Consider the following 24770-nt stretch of genomic DNA (forward strand, 5'->3'; position numbering starts at 1 on the left):
TACCTTTATTTTGATCAGAAAGAGGCTCTAAGGACAAAGGATGTTCTGGGTTCAGGGTTAGCCACTTGCTTGTTTTCTATGAATGTTAGTTGATCTGCCCGTCTCTTATTGTTTATTGATAAACATTAGGCCTATACAATGCTGCATCTGTGCAGGTTTCCACCATCAGTCCAAAACATGCACACAAATAGGCCTAGCCCTCATGCTTATGCTAATAGAAATGTTAGCATAAACTAGTAACTTTACCATGTTCCTTTTTGAACCAAATTAGCCTGAAAACTGACTCACAGAGCAGCTCATTGTGGCCTCTGCTGGCTCTTTATTACACAAACTTAATTCCTTGACTTCTTTCCTATACACTGGGCTAAGGTAAAGGCTGAACAACACAAAGTAAGATTAGTTTAAAAAAAAAACAACTGAACTTTAACATTGCTATGTAAACATATCTTCCCCTCTTAGATTATGCAAAATGCTCCATTTCATTCAAAGTGTTTTCCATCACATTTATGCAGTGGTGTTCCTCAGGGGTCTACCTTAACCTCATTGATAATCAAATCATACATTTGTAATATGCTTCAATTATTAATCTTGATCAGGATCAAGTATGGAAATATGGAACACCAATAGTAAAAATATTGTCACTGGCAATTTTCTTTCTGAATCAATTTATCCCAAAGGAAAAACCCACATGAGATTTTTTAAAAGTTCTGATTAACTTCTGATATGCTAAAAAGAAAGTCATTGAGTACACAATAGAATTGTGTGCCGTTTCGTTTAGTTTGGTACAAGCATTAAAGTGATTAAAAGTCAAAGTCATATAAAACACAGTTTATTTGACAGTGTCCAAGATCCAAGTACCAACAGACCCCCATACAAAATAAAAAAGAAAGAAAAATCTACAAACTTTTAAACAGATAACTTCCATCTACACAATTCTTCTTAAAAATACATTACCATCAACACAAAATTAAGATAATATATGTTATAAGGAAATCCCCGTTATATTCAGGAGGTGACGAGCCTGATGACGACTGGGAGAGAAAGGGCACAGTGGATGTGAGTGAATGACTGTAGTGTAGTCTCCGACACACTGGGGGCAGTGGTGAGTGTTGCAGCAGTCACATGGGCACTTGAAGGAGAGGAAAACTAAAGAAAAGACGAGGAAACAAGAGGTAGCGGAGAGGGGGCACGCAGAGGTAGCAAGAGAGCGAGAGGAAGATTTCTAGAAGAGGTAGCTAGCTAGCGGGTGAGCGTGGAGGAGGAGGTAGCAGAGGCTAACAGTGCTAGCGACGGGAGACAAGAGCTGTGCCTGCTCAAGACCACTGAACTGCCTTGTCTGAGGAATAGTCAAAGACACTTCTAGAATCAATAAAAACGGTTCTGCATGAGTCGACGTTCGGGATCATTACAGAATGTTTTTGTGAAGAGACCACAAGGATGACACTATTGCTTTTGTATAGAACGTAACAGCAGGTGGCCATGTCAAGTGTGGGTCAGAAGTAATGTTGTCATGATACTAAGGATTTGGTTTGATACAGATAAGGCTCTTTTTTTAGACAACAGAATAATTTTCAACACAAAATAATTACCATGTGGTCTTATATTAGCTTTATCAAAACTAGTATAAGACTGGTTGTCCTCTAACATTTTTAGTAATGATACGTGTTGAAATGATATCTAGTTTTGGTATCGATTAGTATCTGATCTTTGATACTTTTGACAACCCTAGTCAGAGGTAGGCAGCAGGAGATGGACATATAAAACAGTTTTGTGGCTACAGTATCAGCACCTAGAAACAGCTAAAGTCTGCTAGGCTAAAAACGCAGATGACCTTGGGATGGCCTCATGACCGCGCCTCTTAATGTAAAGGCTGTGTGTGGATCAGAAGGAGATTAAATGCATGGGTGCATGTACAGCACAACCAGAGCTTTGTGGCAGGATCTGGTCAATTTGTGCACACAGCCTTGAAGCAGCTGTTTCTTTGATTAACGAAAGCAAAGTGTTAAGATTGTGCTAGGAAGGAAGGAAACTTATTATGCTAAACCTTGCTGTTAGAATTATGACCCGTGTTTGCAATTCAAAGATACCAGTAACTTTACAAGTGCAGTGAACCTACACTGACCACTTTTGCATCCAATTCAGCGTCATTCTAACAACACAGCCCTAAACCTCTGGCTCACACTTGACATTGAAGCTAGTTTTAACAGGATGAAGCACATTATATCAAAGTTGGGTCTAGCAGTGGTTTTGGAGGAGCACCTCACACACACATCTACAGTGTATTACTTAGGAGCGAGAGGTAGATACTCAACAGGACGAGAGCGAGGGAAGGCTAGATCCTCTTTGTGCATGTGTGAGGCTGACGTTCAGCTCCAGTATCAGGCTCCACTCACAGGAGAGAAAGGGTGTCAAGGACCCATCAACAGTGTCTATCAGAAATCTGTTCGGCCAACTATCACTATTACTAATGTTTACAGTCATTCCCACCGCCTCCCACTGGCCCAAAGCACAAACAGTGTAATACTAGAGCCCAGCCTGTGCTGGGGCCCCGGAGACAGCTGCTGCGTGAGTGTGGACAATGTTGGGTCAGTCTTTGTTTGTGTCCTGTTAGAAGAGTTCACAGAATTCTTGAGCTAGTAGCAAAGGGCAACAAAGCGACAACATGTTCAGGACGTGTGCTTCTAGTGTGGGGCCATTAGTTGTCAGCCACTCTTCCACCAGGGGCCGCAGGGGGCCCCACTGGAGCTACTGGCATGGCATCAGGCTGCGCAGGTGGAGGGCCAGGGTCTGTAAAACAAAAAGACAACATTTGATTTAGATAAATATATAACAAAATGTTTAATAAAGTGTTATACTAGACACTCACACATGCCATTGGGAGCTCCAGGGTGGCGAGGAGGCATCATAGGAGGCATACCTCCAGGAGGAGGTCCAGCAGAGGGAGGCCCAGCCATCATCCTGCCTGGCATTGGCTGGCCTGGTCCCATTGGGCCTGCAATGGGATGGGAAACCATAAATATTCCAAACCACTAACTGTCGTAGCTGTCTCACGTCTACCTATTGGTCTACATTCAGTGACTGATGCTATAATTTACTGAGACCACTACTAAACACTTACCCGTCTGCCCAGGATGATGGGGTGCCATTGGGTGGTGTCCCATTGGAGGATATCCTGGGTGCATGGCTGCACCTGGAGGGGGACCTCCGTGGTGGGGTGGGGGTGCCCCATGATGAGGTGGGGGCCCTCCATGATGTTGTGGGGGTCCTCCTGGATGCATGCCTGGAGGAGGGGGTCCAGGATGGGGTCCGGGGTGTGGTCCTGGGTGCTGACCAGGGTGAGGTCCTGGGTGAGGTCCTGGGTGAGGTCCGGGCCCTTGTGGAGGGCCTTGGCCCTGTGCCTGAGCAGCAGCTGCGGCGGCTGCAGCCTGCTCCATCTGCTGGCGGGCCTTCATCTCAGCGTACTTGAGCTGCTCCATGTGGAAGGCCTGGCGCTCGGTGAGCAGCTGCTGCCTCTGCAGCTCCAACTGAACACAGACAAGCAGATATGTTCAGCAGGTGTGGAGATTGTGAGGATGAAAACAGAAAAACATTTAAGCCCTTTTGTGCAGAATGAGATGTCCCTTTCACTTTAGTTTACACACTTGTATGACAGTTCTGCAGTACAGTCCAGTTCCACAGGCTTTGTTCTAGACTGCAGCAGGAGGCTGTGTGGGCTGGAGCAAAGAGGCCTTGTTACACTTGTTGCTGTGTGGAGCTGCCCACTGTTAAGCCTGTGGCGCTGTAGCTCCTTCCAGTTGCCTGCCTCCCTTTGAAAGCTTATGTAAACCTGCCTCTTTCATGCACTATTTACAGCTGGGAAACTGGGCTACAGTCTCTGTGCTTATTCAGTCAGACAGAGTTTTGCACTCTCAGTACTGTCTCCAGCAGGACACACAGGATCTTCACGTTGCTTTGTAGGAGCATGTCATTAAGAACGGTGTGCATGTATATGTACCATGCTCCACAGCTCACATGCTACAATGATAAGGCACCATGTGTGAACTCACCGCCTCCTTCTCCCGGTCCATGATGGTCTCCAGCTCTTCGAAGTGCCTCAGTTTGATCTCCAGCTTTTTCATCTGCGTCTCCACCAGCAGAGCCACCAGAGACTTGATCTTCCTCTCCTCCACTGCTGCCAAATGCTGCAAGAGACAACCAGAGAGTTATTCTAGACAAGATCATCACATCATATAAAAAACACTAAATGAAATAAAGATTGGGACTGCATACATTATCTATACATTTTACAAAGCATTTTGTTGCATGTCAGCTGTTATAGAAGCTATAGACTGGGTCACCTCTTTTTGTCCAATCAGGAACATTGTTCACTAAGGATCATGGGAAACAACTGCATAACACTATTACAGATACTTCTGTCATTTTCAAGAGTGGCAAAAAAACTTGAAGTAGGTGAAGATTGGAGAACTACAATCAAACAAACCACCCCTCTAGGACTGTAGTTGACAAATAATCTGCTGATTGATTAGTCAACTAAAAAGGGGGCGTGTCAAAAGCTCTCCAAACTATTACCGTACACATCTCCATGTATCTGACCCAAACTGCACTCATAAGAGTGCAAAAAGCACTATCAAAAATACTAGAAAACAATGTATTTAAAAACTTGTGAATCATGAGATTAATCTGATTTTTTTTGCATATAAATAACAAAAAATACCAAATCCTCAGCTAAACTCACTAATTCACTTCTCCTTTTCTGCTGTTGTCCCATATACAGCCTTATAATCGAAATAAATTGATTAATTGACTAATGCAAATTTTGGTTGACTAAGACACTATCGACCCACTAATTAGTGATGTGACATTCCTTTAACGACACACATGCACATGTGGGTGGGAGTGATGGTGATGAAGTTAAACTCACCTTGGCTTTAGTGGCAGCAGAGGCCAGTGCAGCGGCAGCAGCGGTGGCAATGTTGCCCTCTCCGATGTCGTGCACCAGCTTCTTCCTCCTCTCCTCGGCCTCATCTGAAGCACCTTTATCCTCTTTGTCCTTTTCCGTCTCAGAGGAGGTCTCCATGGCGTCCTCCTTCTCCTTGTCTACACATGTCATTGAAAATGGGGTGAGAAGTTTAGAGATTTAGAACACAAGATAGGTTAACGTTAGGTTAAAAGAGTAAATATATTGATTATAGTTATTCTTGCATTATCATTCAAGGTTGCACTAAACTAATTCCAGAGAAAGAAAAATGCCATTGTTCTTGGCACCAACAATAGTTCCTCTGCAGCAAATAAAGGGTACAATGATTTAAAGCTACCGTCTGTATGTGAGAAACCAAGACAGGTTGGCCAATCCAATTACAGATGGTAGCTTTAAAAGGAACTGTATGTAATCCCCCCCCTACTGTTTTAAAAAGATATTATAATCAATCACAACCTGGGTTGCAGGTGGAGGACAGGCATGCACACGTTTTTTTCTCAGTATATGGAAAGGCCTCGACTCATGTGAAAGTTCAAAACCCTCAGAATTCAAATATAAATCTTACATACAGATCCTTTAATTAGATGAAAAAGGATGAACAATGCATTATACAGGACCTTTAAAAGCCAGTGGTTGAATCAAAACGTCTTTACATGGTGAATACAGACTTCAAATGGGAGCTCAAAACATTATTCTATCAGATCAAAGAGTAGAGCTATTGGGTCACTGGGCAGGACACTTGTCTAGAGTTGGTGATGCTGACCTGCTGCAGACTCCTTGTCCTGCTCCTCTTCAGGCTCGTCATCCTCCTTCTCTGAGGACTCTGCTGCCTCTGCTCCCTCTTTCTTCACTTTGTCGGTGTTTTCCGTTTTCTCTGGTTTCTCTGCAGACTCATTGGGCTTCTCTGCCTCCTCCTTTGACTCAGCCTGATGAGATAGGAACAAGCACATGTGTGAAAATTTTGTATATAATTCAAAACAAAATAGTGTTCAATAAATACACGTTTGCAGGAGTTACCTTGTCGCCCTGCTGGGAGTCTGTGTCCGTGTCCATTTTCTCTCCCTCGGAAGTTTCTGAAAATATTACATAGGGTATCCAAGTTAGACATTTCAAACATTTAGACAGTAAATGCATCAGAAACAAAAATCATGAGTCATTGTGACATCACATATCTCAACCGCTATGGCCTGAAGTTACTGTCTTAAACTCCTTCTTAAAACTAGCTTTATAATTTGTTGTACTGCGGAAGTGTTTTTATGTGTCCATAAAGTCCCTTTAGAATTTAAACATTTTATTACAAAGGCCATTGATAAGATATATTAATTACATTTGTTCTACTGTATGCAGTGGTTATAAAAGTTTTTAATCAGAATGTATTTTTTATATTTCGCTAACCTGTTGATTAAAGAGGCATCCTTCTGAATGAACCCCTAAGCAATGGCTGCTCCTCAGCAGAAGGCACAATGTGTATCATGGTTTATTGAGGCAAAATCGGATATGCAGACTCAACGAAACAACAGAACAACGTGGAAGAGATCCACCATCACATCAGTCAATTCGTGCATGGCAAGAAATTAATGGAGACAGAGACAGTATTGGGTAGAAAGAGAAGTGGGCCACCAAGAACATCTGAGGTGCCCACATAAAAGTGTATTAAATAAGTACAATAGACTGAGTACAATAGAACAAGTCTGATTAAGATATCTTATCAATTGCCTTTGAAACAACCTAAATTGTGTAACTAAAATCAAAAAAACTTTGAAAATCAGTATCGTGATGAGATCAATATTGTATCAGAATCGCAAATATAAAAAAAAAAAAATGGTATAAGATCGGGAGCCAAAAAAAACTGGATCAGAGCATCCATAACCATAAAAAGTAAGCAAAATTATTTCAAAAACAACTCATTAACATGACTATCACACAGAAAGTTTCATTTCATAAAGCTGGTCACATACTACAGCAGTGGCTATAGTCATTGACACGCTACTTCTACAGAAAAAATAATCCAAAGGAGGACAAAAAAAAAGTGGATAAATTGACTCTAAATTAGGTAAACCCACTAAAATTGAAGAGCTGTCCAAGTTCCACCTGAAGGAGCTCGTGTACAGTGCTACATGTACCACAGTTTGAGAAACACTGACTAATGGATCACCATTCATCTAGTACAATCCTTTATTTTCTTGTATTCACATTGTCTTTTTGGTGATGGGGGTCAATAATCATGAATAATCAGAAATTTATGACCTTTCTTCTAATCGTGACATCCCTAAATGAGACAGCACAGACCGCACAGATAAACCAGTGGTGAACAGAGAAAGGGAAAAAAAAAATCTGCACATTTGAGAGTGATGACCTAGTTTCCAATGCCCCTCCTCCCCCTCCCCATCTGCCACTGTTGTTTTAATCCACTGCTTACAACTGCAGTAAATACAAACGTGCCACAGTGTTCGCGTTCATTTACATGTGACAGCCCCCCGTAGGCAAACGCAAGGCATAACCCCAAAAATGTCAAGACACTGATTATACGATTAATCAGAGGAGACAGAAGTGTGCTATGATTTGAAGATAAGACACGACACGAAGCTGCTATGAACATGTCCTGCATATTAATCAAGATGTTACTTAAGAGGCTGCTGCTCTCTAGTGGTCAGATAGTGAATAAGCTTTTGAATGGGCTTATGTAAAGGTATTTGCATATATGTATATATATTTTACCTATAATCACATTAAAAATAAATAGACAAATCGATTAATTTGACGTTCCTCTTCTCCTGTCTGTGTGTGTGCACTGTCCAAAGCTGTGTGCTCTGTGATCATTTCCTTAATGCACGCACATGACATTGTGAACTAAAACTTTCAGTCTGCTCTCCGCTTGGATGGTGAATCATCTCACACGCTGCTTAAATGGGTGGTTCTGTGACTCAGTCAAATGAAACAAGGACGATAGACCTGTCACTTTTTTAAAAAGCAGGGCTCCCCTGAATGTTCTGCAATGACTTATGATTGACAGACAGAGCAGCACATACTTGTGTCAGACACTAGGAACAGATAGGACTAAACGTTAAATACGCTATAGTTTATTTATTATTTTACCATACGTGTAAACCTTATTAAACCAAGTGAAACGGCATAATATATTTTATTCATTCATAGGTCTATGTCAAGTTAAATAGACAAAACACACAGCATAAACAGTATTGTCGTTGAAGACTTGTAAAAGTGTTTTAACCAATTTGATGCATTATAATTAAAGAGGGGGTGTTTCACTTCTGTGGGGTATTAACTGCTAACACGTAGCATATTTAGATCACCATATTACCTTTTATTATTTTTGAAAATGCTATATTCACCGAAAACATTGTATTAACATGTTCAATGATTTCTACTTTTCTTTCTGATGCCGAGTCCCCCCTCTCCCACTAATGAAACTACTGCACATCGCATCATGTTTGTCAAATTGTTGTGTAGTGTTTAATATCATGCTTTTACATATTTATGGAGAATTGTCATGTGGGACCATGGGTGATGTAGGCTTGTGGGCTGTGTACTGGACAGAATCTTACAGCTAAGGTTCGAATACAGCCCAGGAGAGATCACTAAAATAATCAAACATGCATGGATGACATCTAAAACCTCTTGTTTTGGATGAGGGTACAACATTATAACATGGTAAAAAGCTAAAGCCTGAATATGTAACTGACCAGTCTTTTCAGGCTCCTCGGGGTCCGTCCCTGCAATGCCGCTCGTCTCTAGGCCAAACGTAGGGTCTAGTTTGCCGGTGTTCCGGGCTGCCTCCTGCACCTTCTTCACATGGGCTTCCAGGATGTCTGCGGGCACCTCCTCACGCACGCGGGAAAACTCCTCTGAAAATACACAAACAGAACGCATGAAAGACTGGAACGTTGACGGTCATTTAAACTTTACAGATTTGAAAATGTGATGAACCAGTATATTAGTATATTGGCTATATAAAATTTTTTAAAAATCTGAATATTTATAGTTACTGTAAAAAGTAGTCCACCCCTATTACCCAAATTCTATGGAAAAAGTTAACATTGGAGATTGAAACGACTGGTGTACTCATTTACATTTTCACCAACCCCCCGTTCATGGATCTCTAGTTACTTGTGAATGCAAAAAAGAAAAAAACTTTCTCTCAGGTCATACACATAGGGTGTTGGGCAGCAAGTAAAGTTAAATCACTAAATAGTACTGACCTATGTATATGATGGCTCATTACTAAAAAGCTGGAAAAAGCTGGGTCCGTTGTTACTGGACCCACAGATCTGTGCCCTGACTGGCCAGGACAAAACAGACAGTTTAAAGAAAACCTATTGTGATTGTGTGAAAATGGCTATAGATTATAAATATAGCAGACACACACAATGCCACTGAACATTATATGGACGTTTAATGGTGTCAACACAAGCACACAAACAAACAGACCAAGATAACTCCTGACCAACAAGTGACAGATCACAGTGGAGGTGATGGTGCAGCTGATGCTGAAATCTACTGAACTGTGCTGTGAACAATCACCAGGCATTTGAGAGAACACGTGATTCACATATTGCTATATAATGAGATGCTATTGTAAGTTGTGACCTACATTCTAATTTGTTTTTCGTTGCATGGCCATGACGATAAAAAAAAAAAAAAATTTATATATATATATATATATATTGACAATTTCAATTTCATTTTATTCAATAGACCTAGCATGAACCCAGCTTCCCCAAATTATGGAACATTTTTTATTTTTTATTTTATTTTAACCAGGCACTTTACACAGTGCTGATTGTCAATGTGTAGGCTATATGTATAGCCCATGTTATATAAGCCTCACACGCAAGCCTACAGCCCCACTCGATCAGCATCATCCAGAGCTATTGCACTGCATCAGTGGAGGCACACAAACAGAGCCCGAGAGACGTGTGGAGAAACTCAGGTTCAACTTTCAACTGTAACTACTTTGAAATTTACGTTGGAGATGCAGGGGTAAACTCTTTAAACACATTTGTAGCCCTCCTCATTTCATTTACAATTTTTTTTTTTTTTTTTTTACGAATTATGGCAAAAACACCAAATACCACTTGGTCAGTGAAATTTCCACACGAAATGTTCCTGTTCATGAAACACACTCAGAAGGCCACCTTCTTTTTATGCAGAACCTTATCAATTATGACATAGTTAAAGGCTCTGAAAAGTCGAGTTTGTATAATAGGTCTGCTTTAAAAATTGTCCAGGTACAAGCCTATGTATGTAAATTAAACAAGTCTTACCAAGGGCAGCCCTCGCTGCAGCCGAGGCCACTCGGGGGTCAACCACTGAGGCCAGGAAAGCCACGGTGCTCATGACTGGGTTCCCAGACTGGCTGAAGGGGATGGGCTGATAGGCCAGGGGTCCCAGGGAGCTCTCGGTGCTCTCCAGGTACGGGTCCTCTATGGGGAGGCGAAGGAAATGCAGGATACACTCATCCTGGGTTCTGGAGCCCACGTGCTCTGACACCTTGTTCCAGTCGTCTTTGTACATCTCCAGAGCCTACATTTGGTAACCAAGGGGAGATAATGTGTAATACACTGTAGTATAGAAGCTATCAGAAATAGAATAGCTTTTATTAATGCTATATTTATGATGCCCTTCAGTGTTCTCTAAAAATAATGCAAGTGACTGAAGTGTCATACTCAGACACAAGGACCACAGCTGTGAAATACTTTGCCTTTGCACAGCAGTCACTGGAGCACAGCTCAAAAAGCACCTTTTCTCAGTGGTATTTAACCCATTTAACATCTTGGCATCTTGTTTTTGTTATCATTTGCTTAGTATGTTTTATTTTATTGTAAATGCTGCTTGTATTGAAAACAAAAGTAAAGTACACAGTGACACTTTTTTTTAATTATTATTTGCATTGGCCCAGATAGCGCAACTTGAATGCAAATTGGTAGTCGAGAAAAACTATTGCTACAGTATCTCTCATGATTCAAATCCATTCTGAGGCCAAAAGAACTACTTTATTTTGGCTTATCAACAAACTGACCTCCAGAAGTAGCAGTGTCTCCTGCTCAGTCCATTCTCTGGTGGTGGTGCTTCCTTTGCTCTGTTGAAACAAAAAAAGTTTATAACAGAAATGAACATGTGAAAAATATGAACTAGACTTTCAAAACAGTACTGCTGCTGCTGACCTTTGGGGGTTTTTTGGCGTAGAGGTCCGAGCGAAGATTGAAGTTCTGCAGGTCAATCTTTTCCTTTCCTTTGTCTCCAAAGTTTGAAATGGGCTGAACAGGAGGAATCTAACAAAACAAAAAAAGAAAAACATTTAGCGGTAGCCTATTATTCAACCAGGAAGACTGCATTCAAATTATCCAATCACAACCCGCTACATCTTTGCCTCTAAAACAATCTCATCTCATGCATTCCTTCCTCTTTTTTCACACAGGTGAAGACTCACATTTCCTTCCCTCTACAATCTGTGTCTAGGCCTTAAGGAGATCAATTATTTCCAACGTAAGTCATACCTTAAAAAGTGCTGTAACGCATTTTACACTGTCTTTAAAATTAACTGGTTCTGTGTTTCACAGTTTAAATAATTTTTGGTGGTCCAAAGTTACCCTTCACTTGCCTTATGCATTCAGAGCATCCTGATTACTCACTGCAATGAGTTTATAAGTGTTTTTTCGCAACTTTCAGAGACAGCATGCCAAGAGTGCATATCCTGATTATTGGAGAATAAAATATTTTAGAATTAGGTGCAGATAGTACACAACTGACTTATTTTGACCTCAAGAGCTGCTTGTGCAGTACATATATGTAATGGGACAAGACATATTCTGTTCATATACATGGAAAGAAATCTGGTACAGGCCCTTTAATTGTATAGTGCTAAAGTTTATCCATTCAATAAAGTATTCCTGCTCATTTTATTGTCAGCATCAAATGGAAAATAAATGGATGTAGCAAACCGTTGGGGGTCGGTGGTTGAGAGGCATGAGTCCGGAGGGGGTGTCTGCTAGCACAGTGAAGTGAGGGGTGGGGGGAGGTCCCATGGGAAGGGGCCGGCTCTCAGAATCCACCTGGTAGTTCACCAAACCCCACTGCTCCAGAAACGCATGGACCCTGCAACACAGAACAGGAGAAATTAAGAAATGACTTGAGGGTTTGACTTTTGTTTACAAGCAACTTTCCGGAAAAAAAGGTTCATGTTTGTTAAAGGTTTGAGACCGAATATGGCTGTATGGCATTTTATGCTCCTCAACTTAACAGATGAGCAGCTGAATCATTCTTTTCAAATAATGTGTCTTATTGACAGCTGTAAGCAATAAAAGAGCAATAAATTTCAGAAATTCAAGTCATGTTCATAACCAATTGTGGATGAAAAAACGAACCTCTCTCATTTTATTGGAAGAGTTCTTTGAACAACAAACATTCTCACAATTTTTGGGAACCTCTAACACATGGCCAAGGGATCCTCAGGGGCCATTGTTTTAATGCAACATTACAGTTAAAGCAATAACATCTCCAAAAGGGACAATTAGGTGGCAGACCCTCCACCAGGAAGCCAACAATGTACATCTTTAAGATGGATATTGCAGGGGGCAGCTCACCTCATGATGGCACACACGTCTCCGGTGAGGTTCCTGCGGCATGAGGTGGAGGTGAGGTACTCCTGGGGGTTTAATCGGTATGTGTCGATCATGAAGTTACGATAGGCCAGGTATCTGATCCAAAAGATGACAATTATTAGGTATATTGCAAAACACATTTCGACATATGAGATTCACCACTTACATCTCTGGGGTTTTAGACTTATTTTTGCCATTGAAGAACTCGGGAAGGGCTCTTCTCTCAATCTCATGGATACTGGCAGACAAGAGGCAAAGCACTATTTAAATACATATCCCTTTCATACATAAGGCTGTAACTAACTTATTATTATTTACATTCATATACTACAGTATTGACATTTTGATTTAGTAATAACATCATTTGTCTGATTGTAAAACACATTTCAGTCGTAATGTGTTTGAAATCATTATCTGGACTATATAGATTTTAAATGACCATAATACAACTACAATAATTTGTTATAGTCGTTTAGTCTCCGCCCTAGTTTTACACAATGTAGCCCTATGCTGGACTCACCAGTTATAGTCGAACCAGGCTCCATAGCTGGGGACGATGATGTGGTGGGTTTGTTCAGTCACGTTGTCCTCTCCGGAGTCCAGGAGGCGGTTGGTTTCACCTTTACCCTGCTCCTCGTCATCCTGCAGAAAGAAAGGCCATTATAGAAATAGGGCTGGATGATAAGACTACAAAACGTATAATTTTTTTCCTTGTATTGAATGATCACAATTCTCAATTTTATTTAGTTTCAATAAAAAAATAAAATGCTGATGAACTGACCAAGCCTAGCTCAAGATCTGGAGATGAGTCCCTGGGATCCACTGAGGCACCCATTGCCCTTGACCTGTTGCCCCAGTTGCGTGAAGAATGGGTTTCCCATGGGAAGGGTATAACTTACTTCACCCTTATTAGTAACATGACATGCAAGTCCTTTTTTGGTCATTTGATTGCTTCCTTTCCCCAGGGCACGCAACAATGTATTATCTGACCAAATCTAACTGGTTCAGATTTTTTTGGGTAGGCCCTGTACAATTTGATGGTCCAATTGTTAAAATGAGTGGGTGAAACAAGCTGGGAGACTCACCTTTCCACCTGACATCATGGAGTCTTCTTCCATGTCGTCTAAAAGCAAAACCTGGGTTTTAGTCGAAAATCACTTTTACTTAAGTCAAGTAAAAAAACAAAAAAACATACCCAAATCACCTTTCATTGGGGCGTTGTCATCCTTCTTTGAATTTGCTGCAACAAAAAAAGACAAATCAGTACAGTACTTATAAATTGAATATATTCATAAAAACAGAAATATGCTTTCTAGTGTTGGTATTTATTTTTGAAGACTAACCATAAAAACACATTTCAAATCAGTCAAAGGACCTGTATCTGATTTTAATTTATTTTTGTTAAGATAAATGCTCTTTACATTGCATTGCATTGTTGGTTAAAAGCTGCCAAATAAAAAAAAGCAACTCTAAAATACTAATCTGAGAAAATGTTGTGTAAAATTAATAGATTATAACTAATACAACAACTACTGACAAGGTCAAGTTTTTGTCCAATCAGGCACATTTTTAAGACTCATGGAAACCCAACTGCCTGATACTATCCCATAGTTAATTCTTCTGCCATCATGTATTTTCAAGAGTGATAAAAAGCAAATAGGAGCAAAAGTTGAGAATTATAAGGCAATAATTACATGGTCCAATATCACAGTTGCAAAGGATTAAGTTCAAAAACCAAACTAACTAAAACATGTTCCTGACTCATGGTTTGACATTCAGTACACAGGCCTTTAACTAGGTCTGGTGGGACAAGATTGGGAGAGGAAAATGTATAGTTGTAGTCTCACAGTTCTTGGACATTCCCTCGTCCACACTGGCCCCTGCAGAGGAGTCGTCCAGGTCTTTGGTCAGGTCCTCCTCAGTGTCATCCTCTTCTCCACGCTGGCCCCGCCGCTTCCAATGAGGCCCCGGATTCCTGCCAAAGCCCAAGTACAAATATTAATATGAGAGATAACCAAATTGTCTCATTGTGGCCAGCTATCAGGTTTCAAACTAAATACATAAAGACCAAGGTAAAATTTTCCATTTCCATAAACTAGTCAAAAGACTGGGTATCTAGGTCAGGCAGCACCACAGGAGCAGGTCAGTCTTTCAGCTTTGCACATTTTCTGCCATTTAGCAAGTTTATGTGTTTTATTATCATTAAAGGTGTCAAATGTGTTTAAATGGTTTGATAGGCACTAGATTTCCATTTCCAATTAAAACTATGTTAAAAAAATAAGACAAATGAGTCACAATGTATCGATTCAGTTTTGTATGTGAAATGAGTTACAACAAACAAGAAAAATGAATAAAACAAAACTCAAAACAGTCCTCCATATCCTGTTTATCTAATGCAGTTGAAAGTAGCCAACAGGTGTATCCAAGGTTATGAAAGGTACGTATAGTGTACTGCACTGCTGAAAAGTTTGATCACTGCTCTAGGTTCTGCCCTCACATCAGGAGAATATATACTATACAGTCCCCAGATACAAGGTAGATATATTCAAATTAAACATGGCTTTTACTGGTAACAATGTATGGATTTATTCTTAACTACAAAAACATTGGACATGATGGACAAGTTATTTTATATTTTGGCGTTTTTTGTTTTTTTTATTGAATTATCCAATCAGAAAGAATGGCCTTCATACAAGTCTCTCATTTCGGCTCCCAATGCTCCAGTTCTTTAAACCTAAAAGGACTCTCTGAATCTGAATGGTCACTACCTAAACTCCAGCACCTGCAGCCAATCACTTTAAAAACAGTAAGGTCACAGGTTACCTACAGTTCTTTTATGTGTTCAACCACAAAACAGTAATTGTGGACATGCCACAGAAAGTATATATAGCAGTTTTTTTCCCCTTTATGTTACCACTTTTTATATTTTTATACATACAGAAGACATCAAATAAATGAAACAAGATGTATGGAATTGTACAGTAGCCATCTTTTGCTTTGTTGACAGCACTGCAGACCCTTGGTCTTCTCTCACTGAGCTTCATGGTGGAGACTCCAGAAATGTTTACTTCACAGGTATGCAATGTCACGGTCAAAGCAAAGGAAAATGTGGATATTTTTCAAAATCTAAAAATAAGTCTAAAAGCTTTGAGTTATTTTGAGATAATTTCTGCATAGTGTTAATGCTTTCAGTGAGACTCTATATTGTAAATAGTTATGGAAATAACCAATAAAAAATGAAAAAGTCTGTCCAAATTTTTGAGTGATAGTGTAGGTGTAGATGCTTCCTTGTATAAATCCTTATAGAGATGCCCGTGTTGCTTGTGCTCACCCCTTCTTGCCTCCCTTCTTGCGGGACTCGGCGGGCGTGCTGGGGGGCGAGGGCGAGCGCCTCCTCTTCTTCCCCGCAGAGTTGGCCTTGCGCTCCTTGCGATCAGGCGTACGGGAAGACTGATCAGACAAACCCCGCGCACAGCAGGTAGCGAGGGATGGAGGATGAGAGAAAGAGCCGCAGAATGAGAGGATGGAACGGTCGCACACACAAGGAGGGGGGCATCGAGGGGTTGACGGGAGGCAGGAAGGGAGGTGGGGTGAGATGCTGGGTGAGGGGTGGGTTCAGGGTTTCTGCAAAAGCTATTCATATTTTCTTATAATCATAAAGAAATATTTAAGGTTTAAATTTCAAATCAATCATTTGTTTGGGTTTAAAATGTAAAGATAGAAATAAGAAAACTGTAATTATCATGAAGTAGATCTACCAACCTTGGTAGAGGGAACACTTTGTTTGATTGAAAATTATTAGGCTTTATTCATTTTGAAGAATATTCAGATTGGGTTCAATCTTAAATTTTCAGTTGGATTTGAAGACAGTGAAGAACTTGTGACTAAATTCAAAGTTTAAGAACTTATGACTAAGAATATATGGCAAAATATAAAACTAGATTAAGCAACCACTTTAATATTAATATGAAAGGTAATGCTGCATTTTAGTTTAAACAGGTAAACAATGTAACTTTTCTGGTGGACGGTTGTCTCCACGGAATATGTGTATATTGCTTTGCCATGTCATTAAAACAATTTCTCCATGAAGAGAATAAGAGTTACAGGAAAGCTCTGGAGAGCCAAGTTACCGGTAAGATCTGGCGAACTCCCCAGTGCTCACAGTAAGAATGCATGTTTTTGAAGGTATTTTTGAGCAATAAAGACACTTTGCATTACATTTTCATATCTTGCTTTATACAATTTGAAAATTTGAGCTTTAGTTTGATTTTGAGCTATATCAGAACAAGTATAAGATCTCAGGTATTGAGTGAATTTATTAGTGTTATGATACCAAAATGTATTTCTTGCGATACTAAGAAATAAGTTTGTGCCAATTTGTCTATCTCTTAATAGTCCATCACTATTTTACCTCTATTTTACCAATCCTAGTGAGACTGTTCTTATGTGCAAAGTCTATCACAGAAACCCTGACAACAATAGACAAAAGCATGAGGAAAAGTCAGGAAAAGATGGGCGACTGACAGTGTCTAGATACAAGCATGCAGACTGTACATGCGACAAACAGTCACTGCGGTACAGAGGAACATGTGAGCCACAGGACAGTAAAAGCGTGTGGTGGTACCTCCTCCTCTTTGGGGAAGATCCTCTGGCGGAAGCTAACTGGCCTCTTGTTGTCGTCCATCTCGTAGTCCTCCTCATTCATCCACTCGTTAAAGGCGTCTGTGTCCAGCACCCACTTGGCATGGACCTGGGGCAAGAAAAGGGGGGAACATTCAACAAAGGCTTGAACATAAAAGGGAAAAAAAATTTGCACATATGATTTGGGTAATGCTGTAGCTGCCGATTGTCTTGGTAAGAAAATTGCAGTCAAACAATGATTTATATTAGGCATTGGAGGTTTTTAGTAAAAGCTTCAATATGCCAAATAGAGGCATCTTGTTAGAACACTAGAACAGTAAAAGGGCCTGTAGCAATCTTTTAAAAATGTATTTGATAAACAATTATCTTGCCCCAGTACATATCCATTGTATAAGAAGCTCTTAAGGTCAAAATAAGTCCACTGTGTACAGCCTGCATCTAATTATAAAGATGTTTATATAATGAAGTGCACTGTTGGCTTGGTACTTATTGTTAGCATTACCGTGACAGCAAATCCCCACACTGGACTGTGAAAGTTGTGTAAAGTGCTTACAAACTCATCGTTGTGAATAATTAGGATGCTCGGAATGGATAAGACAAGTGAGGAAAAACTTTGGATCATTGCAAAGTAATTCTGTTTATCACGATTTTAAGCACAGTACAGTTCCTTTATGTGTACTGCATTTTTCATTAAAAATACATTGTTTTTTTTTATCTCATGTTGATTTAATAATGGTGCCCTCTTAAAAAAAATCTAAACAGTTGACCAAGCAAATTGCCTATGCAACAGCATGTTTATAAACAATCCTTAACATGCATCAATTATTACTAAATTGGAATAATCATGACTAATGCACTACTGAAATAATTGACCAATAAATCGTTGGCATCCTACCTTTCATACAGATATACCGCCAGTAATATCATTAAAGCAATTTTAGATGCATTGTTGATCAAATCTCCCCCATAATCACTCACCTTCCATGGTCGGTCAGTACTTGGGGGATCCTCAACATCTCCGTCCACCTCATTAGCCGACATCCAGGTGTCATAACTGGGAGAATCAAATCAAGTTTATTTAGTTTCCAGTTTTAGATATTTTCTGGTCACAGTACCTTTAAAAGGTAACTTTTCTGGTGGAGGGTCTGCCACCGGCTTGTCTCCATGGAACTGATATTGCTTTGTCAAGAATGTTCCAAAGTATCGCATTAACCTCCTAGGACCTGGCCTCCACATATGTGGATAACACATTTTGGGTTGTCTAGGCCACAATGCTAATTTTTAGAAGTACAAGAACAGCAACAATGCAAAAATATTCAATTTAGAATATTTTTAAGAGTTTAGAATGTACAAAATATTTTTTTTTTTGTAAAGGCACATGTCTTCCTGCTCCTGTCAGCAGCTCTTCACATGACACATTGTTCCAAGAGGCACAATTGTTGTTTCTCATTTTGTTTTTACATCCAGTACAAATGTTGCTGCGTTCAAGCACTTAATAGTTTTTGCAAACCATTATTCAAATGTTTTATCAAAATGATTAAAATGTCCACATGAGGACATTTGTTTTACATCACTTTTCTCAGAAACTACATAATGTAAAAAGATAGTCATTTGTTTTTACTCTCATCAGATCCCAATCAGCCTAAATAACAAAGAGAAATTAATAAAGCAGGTCATGCAAGAGCTTGGATCTTAGGAGGTTAAAATGATCTGTCTCCGTAAAATGTATCATATGTCGCCACAAGCCCAAACACACCAGGTCAGATGTGTGAAGAGATGCCCACGCTCACACCAAGAAAGCAAAATGTAACACAAAGAAATCATGTTTTGTTACTGATAATGTGTATTTAAAGGTCATGGGTTTTCATTGAATTTCCATTCTATACAGGGAAGTAGGGCTGTGCCAAAAATCAAAAGATAGCAGTTGATCTCGATAAGGCTAGCGCATTTTAATCGACAGGTCTACAGCCAATCCTGTGGGAGTAAGAATGCGTGGTACTGAAGAGCAGTCACTACTCTCTTGGGCAGAATAAACAGCATTTCCCTACCAGTTTAGACTTTACAAATCAATTTCAGAACTAAGCAATCGTGAGTGTTTCATAGTGTTTTGAGAACACATTCCCATTCAAAAGATATAATATAAATTGTTCATTGCTATGGTAACCATCCTATTTTTTCCCACTCATGGATAACACCCCAAAACATGTTGTTATGCCTTTATAGCTTTTTCCCAGTAACACTGCATTTTTTCCTCCCTCTCCAGAGGTGTTTGCACTGCTATACTGGTCTACATAATTGGATGCAAAACTAAGAAAAGCTCCTCTATGTTTTAAAGTACACACTCTTTTAAACCCACAGGAGTGTATTCCAGGATTGGCTATGGCCTCACCTGTCTGGGAAGCCACCCCAGTGCACCAGCATCTGCTTGTCTTTCTTCAGAACTGGACGCAGCCACTCCTCTGCAACAGAAAACTACTGCTCAAACCAGACCTGGTTATAGGTCACATACAGGTATAACAGAAGTGGTGATGCTTACCTTCTTCTTGTTGAGGAGGAGAGGGGTATATGAGGTGAGTGGCTTTTGACTTGTCATCAGTAATGGAGCCCTGGATGCAACAAGTAAAGGGTCCATCAACAACACTTACTGATAAATCATGTTTTAAATATAAAATCAAATATTAAAAAGAAAACAAAAGACAAAACAGTATAGCATATCTTGCAGAATTAACAAAAAAAAAAAAACACACACATTTTCAGACAAATATGAACAACAATTTTTCACACACTGGTATGCTCACCAGTATTCTAATATTAACTACAATTATTTTCACTAAAATGTTCATAGTGTTGGTAAATAACTTGCATGAATTTCTTCTCTGTTCTCAGTCAGTGCAACAGTTACTGTGAGAAGACAGTGCCTTCCCAAATGGAGGTATACTCTTCCCTCACCTGGTGCCTCTTGATGATGTCTTTGAGCTTACTCGCTTGTTTCTGCTCAATCTCAGGTGACAGGAAGACGTTGGGTCTGGTCAAACAGTTGTTCTAGAGATAAGAGTCAAGTCAACTTTTTTTTTTGTTTATTTTAACAAAAAAAAAAAAATACATTATGCAATATTCACGTCTGAAGAAGAGGGAAACAACAGGGCATAAAAAGCTAAATATTGACCTTTTATTTATATGTACACATATATACATAATTCATACCTGTACCAAGTTCTTCTCGACATTTAAAAACATTTCCACATTGCGGTCCATTCGAGAGGGATTCTGAAGGTCAAAGCGACGCCTAGAATAGTGAACATATGAAACCGTTATTCTTAAAAAGCTTTCCATTGATCTACTTATTTATGTCAAAACTATTTTCTTGCAATTAGTTAGGTTTTCATTTCTCTATGGCAGCTATGCACATGCATAGCATTTACAATTCATGTCTGTTTTAATAATAGGACCTTGTTCAAAAGTCGGATTTTAAATGTGTCCAGAAAAATTGACCAAAAAAAATGAAATATAAATACTAGAATCATATTTGAAAACATGGTTGTACAGATCCAAACTACATGGTTAGCAGTTTTTATGCAGAATAAGAAATTACGGCACTTCAAAAATTGCAGCCTTTGGGTTTGCTGTTTGCACTCATTCAAATGTCGATTTTCAGTACATTTTTGCATTCATCTCGCCACCCTAATAAGCGACACATTTTCCAGTTTACTCACCATCCCTGTTCGCTTTTGAACTTGTACACAGACCCCAGGATGTGACACAGAGCCCCTCCGGCCTTAAAATCCATGAAACATTTTGCCTGCCGAAAAATGGGAAAGAATTCATATGAAAATCAAGGAGAAATTAGCATATTTCCATAATAATGCATGTTTGCTTTTGTTTGACATACAGGTAGCTTTGTGAGCGCTGGGTTGTTGACTCGACGGCCAAATGCATCCTCCTGAAACTGCAGCAGCTGAACCACGAGCCCGGCCAAGGATTTACTGGAGGGAGAATCGTTCTGGACATACTGCAAAAGCAAAAGGTTTCAAATTATAAATAATGCATTAAATAAATTCTCGGTTGACTGAAGACTTGCCCCGTGTGTTGATTAGTCAAAGAGGGTGGGTATATAAAATATCTAATGAATCTAATCCAATTTTTCTGACAAGCTTTTGACAAGTTTATGTGCAAAATAAGACAGGATATTTTGTTGTTTGCAGGGGAAATTTTGGCGGCCTTTCTGATTTGCTAATTGATTCTAATCAAATTCTGACTTCGATTTGGTTGCAATGAATGTTGCAGCCCTACTACCTATGACCCAACCATACATTTGACCCAATAAGAACTGACAAGATAAGAGATGTAGTAAATACTGTATTTGTATGTAAAAAGGCAAAAATACATTTACAATTGTTTTCATAATCTCCAGTTAATTCATTTCATGCCTTCTCCTCTAAAGGCCTAAAATCCTACTAAGTAACTCTACAACAGATGGCAGATCCTCTGCCTGAAAGGTTGCAAAGTGCACCTTTAAGTAACAGGGTTAATTTTCTTAAAAATGCAAATATGAATAACAAATCCAGGACAGCGAAAAATATCTTTTGAATATTTTTTTTCCATGCAGTGATTTTTGAATGAAATTTGCAATTATAGTTGCGTTTACCCACTTCGAAAACAAAAATAAACTAGTTTTTAAGGCTTACGTTTTACTGCTCCCCAATAAAAATATTACTACATTCAAGTACATTTAAGCCATAAGACCTTTGTTCATACTACAGCAGAGAGTATTTAAGTGTTTACTATAGATGCACAACATCAAATCTAAATATTGTGAGAAGAAACATCACAATATAACAATTATTCATGCCTGACACATCACAAAACAAGTTAAAAGCTAAAGCTAGCTAGCTTCAGGAAAGCAAAATAAAGATAAATTTCTGTCCTGTGAATATGACATTCCTAGCACTGATACCTGCTCAAATGAGTACCTAGTTTTGACACTAGTTTTAGTATTGATTAGTATCTGATTTTCAATTATTCATAACAAAACAAGTCAACTTCTTATATTCTTTAATTCTAATGCATTGCCACTCCTCTAGTATGTGACCCTTACATAATTGAAAAAACAGACAAAACAAAAACACCAGTTACATACAAAAGCACTATACCTTTTAAAATTTAAAACACTTAATTTTACTCCTCATTTTTTTTGTTTTATTGTGACCTATATAATTACGATTATCGATGAACCAAATAATCTGCAAATCCCTGACGCTCACTTGTTGAAATGTTCAGATTTATAGCAGAAGAGCGCCTAAACCTTGTGCAGAAGTGTCAGAGCGCTTGTGTACGTGCTCAGTCTTTTGTTTGGCAGTGGGCGAGAGCCGCAGCTGCTGTGTACACCAAACTGTCGGCATCTACCTCCTCACTATTACAGCACGCTGCACGCACGTCAAACACTTATTACATCGATGCAAAGTGGTCAAACTGCACAAGATGCAGTGATATTACAGCTGTGTCTGCACGGCCCTGTGACCACGTCTGCTTTAGCCAGCCCCATGCTAACAACTCATTTAACTAACTATTTTGCAGAATAGGCGATCAACAAAGTTATGAGATGTAAAATTTATGTTACAAGTCACGTAAAATATAACCAAACTTGTACCATTAGTTTAGAAAAAAAATCAGTCCTAAAAGTGTTTTTCATAACGTTAGAGAAGAGGTAGCTAACTGAAGTAGCTAACAGGATGTTAGCTGAAATGATAACAACTTGGCAGAGGCACGTGAGCGCATCCATTTCTGAACAGCTCCTTACAAACTGTGCCATTGTGTGAGATATTAGTGTAAATCACAGGTGAGCATGAGTCGAAGGAGGTTTGTGTCCTACAGTGTGCAGACGGAGGCCCACTGTGGCAGCAGGACGCGGGCCTTCATATGAATCAATGGAGTCGGCGCTAGCGTACCTTCTTGTAGTGCTTTCCGATCCAAAGCCGAACCGTCTCCAGCTGGGATACGGTCTCTGAACTTTCCCAAAATTTGGACGAGGGGCCGCCATCCTTCTTCCTCCCCACCGCCGTCCCCCCGCTGACCGGGCCGGTGGCGGGTCCGCCTGAAGCCGCTCCGCTCGCCGCTGTGGTCGCCGTCGCCATTGTGTTTTTGTTCGCTGTTGTCTTCCTCCCCGCGGCTCCGCTCCGCGCACACTGCACTCTCACAATGATACTGCGCAGCCGCAAATTGAGACCACTTTAAGTCTCGCGACATTACAGCATTATGGGAAATGTAGGCTTAGATTTTAACCAAACTCTCAGGGTTTTATCTATACTGCGGCTCCGTGTGGTTTGGGAAAATACATTATAAGTATTTAATTGAAGTCTGTTTTATTTGTGTCAGATTTTTTTAATTGTAGATCTAAATTAGAAGATAATTGTGATCTTGAAATAAAATAAAACGTCAATAAAGCATCACACTCACAGAAGCCAGTATACCCGCCAAAACGCCGTGCATTTATTGGAAGACATTTCCAAAATAAACACATAGCCTTGCACCACTAGTGTAGTCACAATACTAAAGTTTTAAACTCGGTACTAAGGAATGGACTTGATACTCAATATGATTCTGATACCACAATGATCTTTCTGTTTACAACAGAATGTCATTTTCAACGTCAAATCGTAGTGTAGTAGTATCTTTTATATTACCAGTTTGCATAGTGGTTCATGGGCGTATGCTAGATTATGTGGTCTTGTTCTGATACAGTTTAAGATTATTCTAAAACTATTCAGTAAGGGTTGATTTCTGTCCCGTGAATGTGACTAGTATCGATACCTGCTCAAATGAGTATCTTGTTCTGATACTAGTTTCATTGCAGTCTCCACTCTTAACAGCAGATAACGCAGTTCCTGTGCATCTTTATCATGTTTCCTAACAATTTAACAATTTTCCATTTTCCCCACCGTCATTAACATTATTTTGAAGTTATAAAATGTGAAATGCCCCCGCTAAGGTATCCATTAGTACTTGGAACAGTCTGTATAATGCATTATAATGGAGCCACAGCCCTATTAGTGTTTACCTGATCAAGAGCCAGCTGCAGCTCGGCCGACTGCTGAGTTCCGGCCAGAATGAGCTCTCTGCTGGAGTCGTGCAGGTTCAGGTCATTCACATAAACTCCCATCTTTGTCATGTCCTCCACCGTCTCAATACTAAAACACAAAGAAAACATGGAAAAAACTTGCCAAGAAGGACGTTCTAAAGACAGGGGGCGCTCTGGGACAGTTATCTATTAGCTTGTTTCCGGGCAATGTTGGTTAATCTGCTTGTCTGTCTCTAATGACGGTTTCGTTATTTGATTTTCAAACTTTCTGTTGGTTTGCTCAACAATTTTGTTAAAGGTCCTATATTACACACAATTGATTCTTGTGAGCTTTAAGCATGTTAGAATATCATCAAAATATACCTGGAGTTGTGTTTTGTTTCATTCACACATGTTTGAGTAATCCTTTATTATTAGTCTGTTTACATGTTCAAAGCTCAAAATTCTCAAGTCT

At 39.6% G+C, this 24770-nt stretch overlaps 1 protein-coding gene across 3 annotated transcripts; it reads right to left on the reverse strand.

Moving 5' to 3' along the window:
* Positions 1-813: 813 nt before the first annotated feature.
* smarcc1a (SWI/SNF related, matrix associated, actin dependent regulator of chromatin, subfamily c, member 1a) lies at positions 814-23430 on the reverse strand. Of its 3 annotated transcripts, none has more exons than XM_033981706.2 (28): positions 23187-23430; positions 21131-21250; positions 20955-21040; positions 20446-20527; positions 20191-20283; positions 19778-19847; positions 19631-19700; positions 18220-18295; positions 17225-17350; positions 15932-16026; positions 14448-14575; positions 13796-13840; positions 13686-13723; positions 13121-13242; positions 12767-12838; positions 12583-12696; positions 11941-12094; positions 11164-11271; positions 11019-11078; positions 10264-10522; positions 8683-8844; positions 5996-6051; positions 5742-5904; positions 4922-5097; positions 4047-4181; positions 3119-3524; positions 2867-2992; positions 814-2787 (listed from the first exon to the last, which is right to left on the reverse strand). In XM_033981706.2, exons 1-28 carry the CDS (start codon positions 23370-23372, stop codon positions 2696-2698), a joined length of 3420 nt encoding a protein of 1139 aa, XP_033837597.1. In that variant the 5' UTR covers positions 23373-23430; the 3' UTR covers positions 814-2695. The 3 variants fall into 3 exon arrangements, with proteins under 3 accessions (XP_033837597.1, XP_055083538.1, XP_033837593.1); XM_055227563.1 differs by having other exon boundaries at positions 13805-13840; positions 15932-16050; XM_033981702.2 differs by having other exon boundaries at positions 15932-16050.
* Positions 23431-24770: the final 1340 nt, after the last annotated feature.

The sequence above is a fragment of the Periophthalmus magnuspinnatus genome, chromosome 16 (assembly GCF_009829125.3).
Source record: "Periophthalmus magnuspinnatus isolate fPerMag1 chromosome 16, fPerMag1.2.pri, whole genome shotgun sequence".
Taxonomy (NCBI): domain Eukaryota; kingdom Metazoa; phylum Chordata; class Actinopteri; order Gobiiformes; family Gobiidae; genus Periophthalmus; species Periophthalmus magnuspinnatus.